The sequence below is a fragment of the Ixodes scapularis genome, unplaced genomic scaffold (assembly GCF_016920785.2).
Source record: "Ixodes scapularis isolate PalLabHiFi unplaced genomic scaffold, ASM1692078v2 PGA_scaffold3__209_contigs__length_174095766, whole genome shotgun sequence".
Classification (NCBI taxonomy): Eukaryota; Metazoa; Arthropoda; class Arachnida; order Ixodida; family Ixodidae; genus Ixodes; species Ixodes scapularis.
In genome coordinates this window covers 166,615,707-166,621,706 of record NW_024609868.1, presented here as the reverse complement: position 1 = coordinate 166,621,706, position 6,000 = coordinate 166,615,707, and the positions used below count along the sequence as shown (strand labels likewise).

The 6,000-nt window shown below is 41.7% G+C and overlaps 1 protein-coding gene across 1 annotated transcript in view; it reads left to right on the top strand.

The window, feature by feature from the left end:
• Positions 1 to 478: 478 nt before the first annotated feature.
• The window catches only part of LOC8037449 (peptidase M20 domain-containing protein 2-like), a 43,734-nt gene continuing 38,212 nt past the window's right edge, over positions 479 to 6,000 (top strand). The window contains exons 1-2 of the mRNA XM_042292960.1: positions 479 to 487; positions 745 to 959. Coding sequence (XP_042148894.1) covers positions 479 to 487; positions 745 to 959 — 224 coding nt within the window. The remainder of the gene's footprint in view (positions 488 to 744; positions 960 to 6,000) is intronic.

Sequence of the window (6,000 nt, the reverse complement as noted above, 5' to 3'; positions counted from 1 at the left end):
CACTCAAGTCCGGCAATGAGAGTTGTATTTTTTTCAGATTTAGAAAATACGTTCCTATTTTAGGCTGAGTTTTCTCGTGTGAATGTCATTGAGACAAGTCTATTTTGCACTAGCCTTTAGCAATATTAATTTATTAAATTATTATCATAGTTAACCTACACCTTTCCCTCGCCCTCACTAGGAACGGGGTCCTCTATCATATCCACCAATTCTCAAGGGGTCCGCAAAACATCAACGCTTGAGAACCACTGCGCTGAGGGATTGTCCCGCCAGAGGAAGCTGCTGCGAGTTAACGTTCATAACCGCTTTTAGAGGAAGAGGAAGCTGCTCAACGGACACATTCGCCTCTGATGAAGGAACAGAGTTGGTTCCGGAATGTAGAGACCCCTTCACATTTAGGATTCAGTAGGTGAATTGACCTTTGGCCCAGATGTTTACTTTTATAAATGTTGGACGCTTTTAAAAGGTAATGTGAATAATGGTTGGAGTATGTGCTTTAACGGAAGTCAGCTATTAGAAGAAGAATACGGATTTACATCACATTGCACCTCATTTGGCGGCACCATAAAAAAATGTTTATTTTCCATTTACTGTAGTGAAAACGTTTGGGGCGTAAAATTCAGTTATACAAAATACGGAACTGCGGACACACGTTTCAAGTTCTGGCAAATAATATTTGACATAACTGCAAAAATGAAAACCTAAATAACCCAATTTATATTATGTTTTTTTTTTCTTTTTTAGATGGATGTTTACGCCGAAACTGTCAAGTCTGCGATTCAAGAAAGGGCCTGCAGTCTTAACGCTCTTGGAAAGTTTGTGTTTGAAAATCCTGAACTACAATTCGAGGAGCACAAGGCTCATCATTTTATTGCGAATTATTTGGAACAAGAAGGATTTCTGGTACAGAGGAAGTACATCCTCGAAACCGCATTTCGCGCAGAATATGGACGTAAGCAGTTTTTCTTTATTTACTAAAAAGGTTTGAAATTAATCGGCACAATTGTGGACCGGAAATAACGAAAGTCGTTATATCAAAGCACTTAAGGCATGAGGTTGTCTTAGATGTGCTTCATGCCTTAAGGGTGCCGTATGCCTTAACGGTGCGTCATCTGTATTCAAAATAAGTAACTTTGTGAAATCACAAATGACTCCGTCTCTGAGTGGCAACGACAATGAGAATTAAGCCCGGAAACCAAATTTAGATGTGATTCTGAAAAATAAATCCTTAAAGACCTCGTAAATTGCCAAAGTACAGTACGCGATCACAGGGGTGTTGGGGCTACGTCGTCCTATCCACATTCAATAAACTTCTGTCAAGATTTCTTGAACAGCTTGTGATAAATTCTTACATCCACTTTGAATAACTTTTTTTTTACATTGTGTAGCTGTCTCGCCTAAATATATGGAGTCAGTATTACGCCCAAGTGGGTTAAAAAAACTAAAGGGACATAAAGTAAACTTAATTATTGGATTGTGATTGCCATAGAACTTTGTTTTTGACACTGGCGATTGCCATAAAATTTTGAAACAATAAATAGTTTTCAGCAATGCATTTTGGTAACGAAATGATAAAAGACAATTTTATTTTTTTAATGTAAGACGGTTGTAACTTTTTCTTAAAAACAAACTTCTTAAACTCAATCGCTCTAGCAACTAAAGTAGCTCGGCAAATAGCAAATTTGAGCAAGCATGAGAAAGTGTTTCCGCGTAATAACTGAAGACTACGAAGTTTTCTTTTTCTTCTACTTCATCATGAATGAGACTACTTCGCGCATGTTAGGTGTTACACTTCAGGCTATATTTTTAGGTAAGAGCGCTTCCACAATTTCACCATTCCCCGAGCTTTACTCGTTCATGGCAGTGGTTGTCTCTCCCGGGGCTCTAGAAGAAACATTTTCAAAAAGTAGATAGCGATATCCAACAAACCACCGTTTATTCCTATACTCGTATAACTATTTCCAGTCATGAAGAGCCATTTCAATACCACATAAAAAAGCAGTTAAAATCTAGGTAATGCTTTCACCAACCTTACACAAAAATGCCTAGCGGCTGGGAACGTTGCAACTCTCTAATACGAAGAGTGAACAACGGATGCTCTTAGCAAAAATTAAACGTTATATACCCGATTCCGACATGGTACGCTCAAAACGGCAAGTGTGCAGTCCTCTCTTTTGGAATCAGCAGCGGATCCCTCAAAAGCAAACAATTTCGAGTTTTAGTCTCAAGTTGAGCTAGTTGGTACATGTTAGGTGTAGTTTACTTTTTACATAATGGTACATGTTAAATATAATTTAAACTTTAAACGTATTTACAATTATGTGGCTCCTGTGAATGCTCTCTGAAGAGGAAGTACTTGTGGTTAAAGACAAACAATAGGAAGTACTTAGGGTTAAAGATGAAGAAGAGGAATTATAACCAAGTTGTTAGTCAGAGGAGTGTTTGTCCCTTTCTATTCTTTGTGTGTTCATGTTTATATTCTAGCTGACCCTTATACCTAATTTTCAGTTGTAAGAAATTTCATGCAAATATAAATTATCCTGTCCAATTGTGAAAATCGCATTGATGCACCGGTTTTTATGTAACCTCGATTCGGCTCAATTTAATTCTTATTCCACTTTTGTGGCTGCCTATAAACGTGTATCGTAAATTCAGTGGTGGGTGTAGTCGGCTGCGAGGGGCATTCAGGCAGTAAGGTCTCCTATTTACTTTTTACGTATTTCGAGGGGTGAGTAGCTCAAATATCATCTTGAAATATGCAGAACTTTGTTAGAAATTAGTCGAAACACATCAAAATAGTAATAAGAATTCTAACAATCATGGTAGAACCTGGTCTCGCCAATTTTTCAAATAATAGAAATGATGAGGTTCATCTTTGGAGAGTAGCGTGTTATTATTTGATTTCTGAAAGTGCGTCGCATCGCGGAGCTTTTTCGCGTGATAACGAGACAAATTTTATTTTTATTTTATCGTTCGCACCAATAGACGAGTGCTGGACGCCGTATTTGAATTACGAAGCCAAACGCCGCCGAAGTTTTGCGCTTCAATCGATGCAGAAAAAACGCTGGTAGTTCTGTGGTAGTTTGGTGGCAGTCTGGGTCTCTTAATGGTCGCAATAGTGACGACTGCATTCTAAAGTGACGCAGTGGAAAAACGACTTCTCCTGCGTTGGAAAAAAAAATACCTGAAAAGACGCACTCGTGACCTTTTGTCACGACAATGCTCCGACTCATCAAACAAAACTTCTTCGAACCTTTCTTCGCGTAAAGAACTTTAGAATGATTCCTCATTCATTAATCAAAATTTAATACCTGAGACTATGGTGCGAAAAACTAAGAAACTTTCAAGTTGAAGGAAGACAACAGTAGAGCAACCCCCAAAATTAGGTTATTTTATTTATTTTTCTCGCTCCTCATATACACCCGATGCTGACGTCACCAACCTGATCAGAAATCATGCATTAGGAAAGAGGTTAATGACGACAGCATCGGGGCTATAAAGGGAGCGAGAAAAAGTATTGGAATAGCTGACTTCGATCCGCTCTCCTACAGTTGTATTTTCCTTCGACTTGAAAGGTTTTTTCTTTTTTTTAGTGCGAAAACATTCCAAAAGCCGGGAATCATAATGATAACAAAAACTGCACTGACTTTACTTAGAAGATTAACAATTTAATCAAACGTTTCGTCTCCCATGCGGGAAACATCATCAGTGAAACCTTCAAGCAGGAACGAGCACAAAAACTTCAACAGTCCTATTTAAGCAAGTCCGCCTACACATCGGGGAGGGGGCCGCGGTTGGAGTTGCAAGCCGATGAGTGACTTCGGGTGAACCATGATTCAACGAACCTGTGAGGACCCCACCTTTGTTCACGCGCCAGAGTGGACGCATTCTCGAAGTCGAAACACATGCGACAAGAGCGAAGCGAAGACGGAACTCGTAGACCATTGTTGGAATACGGGTCACAGTTTCGACTTTGAGAATGCATCCACTCTGGCGAGTGAACAAAGGCGGGGTCCACGCAGGTTCGTGGAATCATGGTTCATCTGAAATGACTCGTCGGCTTGCAACTCCAACCGCGTCCTCCTCACCGATGTGTACGCGGACTTGCTTAAATAGGACTGTCGAAGTTTTTTCGCTCATTCCTGCTTGAAGGTTTCACTGATGATGTTTCCCGCATGGGAGACGAAACGTTTGATTAAATTATTAATCTTGTTAAGTAAAGTTGGCGCAGTTTTTGTTATCATTATGATTCCCGGAAGTAGGAATATTTTTGCATTGATTCGCACCTTGCACGGCTCTGCTGCCTTGGGCAACTTGAGAGAATACTTCAACCAGTCCACAGAGATCGTCCGCCTGGAATGCCATCAACGCTTCAACCGTGAGTGCCTGAACCACAACGTGATTCCAGGTGGTCTGCGATGTCGCCCCCGGGTCGACACACCCTACGGAAGAAACTGGCCCAAAACTTCAGCCGCGACTATCTCAAAGCACGGATGCTAAACAACAAGCGGAAACTCATCGACTGTCGGCACCGGCTTGTTACAACTGAGAGGTTCCTACGACGGCCTCTCCAACCTGACAACATGCACCACGTGTTCGGTGCACGGAAGCAAGCAGAAGAAACGGAAAAGGTCAAGTGCACGGACACCCATGACAGAAAACTGTCCCAACTAATTCGAAAGGTCCCCACACCACCGGTCTACAACTTGTCATTCAAGCAGCTCTCCGCTGGTCCTGTAAGTCTTCTTTCGAAAGGCCTTGATTTCGCTCTAGCCCCACGTGTAGTTCCCAAAAGAGGCTTTATAATTGAAATTGAGGAGGCACTTCGTCACCTACGGGATACGACCGGGATTAATCTGGCCCGTAGCCGCATATCGTTTATGCTTAACAGTGCTAAAGTAACGCCATCAAATCTGAGCAAGGTGGAGCAATCGGCACTACAGGAACTTAAATCGGATCAATCAATTATTATTCTTACAGCTGATAGGGGGAAAGGCACTGTAATACTCAATAAAAAAATTTACTATGAAAAACTGCAGGTAATTCTTGACGACACAGCGCATTTTGTGACGTTACCACGGGACCCCACTCCTAAATCTGAGAGATCCCTTGTTGATCACCTCCGCGATCTAAAAAAGAAGAAACGCCTAGACGGTGCCACGTACCGTCGTCTTTTTTCTTCTGACGGATCTACACCTAAATTGTATGGTCTCCCCAAAATTCACAAACCCGAGTGCCCGTTGCGTCCTATTGTTTCATTTATTGGGCCTCCGACGTACAATCTGTCAAAATATCTGGTCGAACTCATCACTCCGGTCACAGGAAAAAATGGTTTAACAGTACGTAATTCCCAAGAACTCGTGGGCCTGGTTCGGGATCACGTCCTAGACGAAGACGACATTATGGTTTCCTTTATTGTTGTGTCCTTCTTCACAAATGTCCCCACCTCTCGGGCTGTTGAGATAGTCGAAACACGCCTACATAGGGATGACGGCCTCCCCTCACGCACATCGTTAACGGTGGAAGACATTGTAATTTTGCTGCGTTTTTGTCTTAAACAGTCGCATTTTACGTTTCGCGGACAAATTTATCACCAAATTGAAGGATGTCCAATGGGCAGTCCAATTTCTGTTACAATGGCGAATCTTGTTATGGAGCATGTGGAGGAGACTCTCCTTGAACAGAATGCGCACCCGATAGGGTTTTACAAACGTTACGTGGACGGCAAATTTGTGATTTTAAACTAGGACCATGTTGCTGACTTTCATTTAGCTTTAAACAGCGTTGAATCATCAATCCAATTCACACACGAAGTTGAACAGAACTGTGCGCTCCCTTTTCTGAATGTTAATGTGTTCCGAAATAGTACCGGCCGCTTAGATACAACAGTGTACCGCAAAGCTTGCGATACAGGCAACCTCTTAAGCTGTAACTCACATCATTCTGTCGAACATAAAAGGGCTGTCGTAAAAACTTTACTACGTCGGTTCGAACGCATTT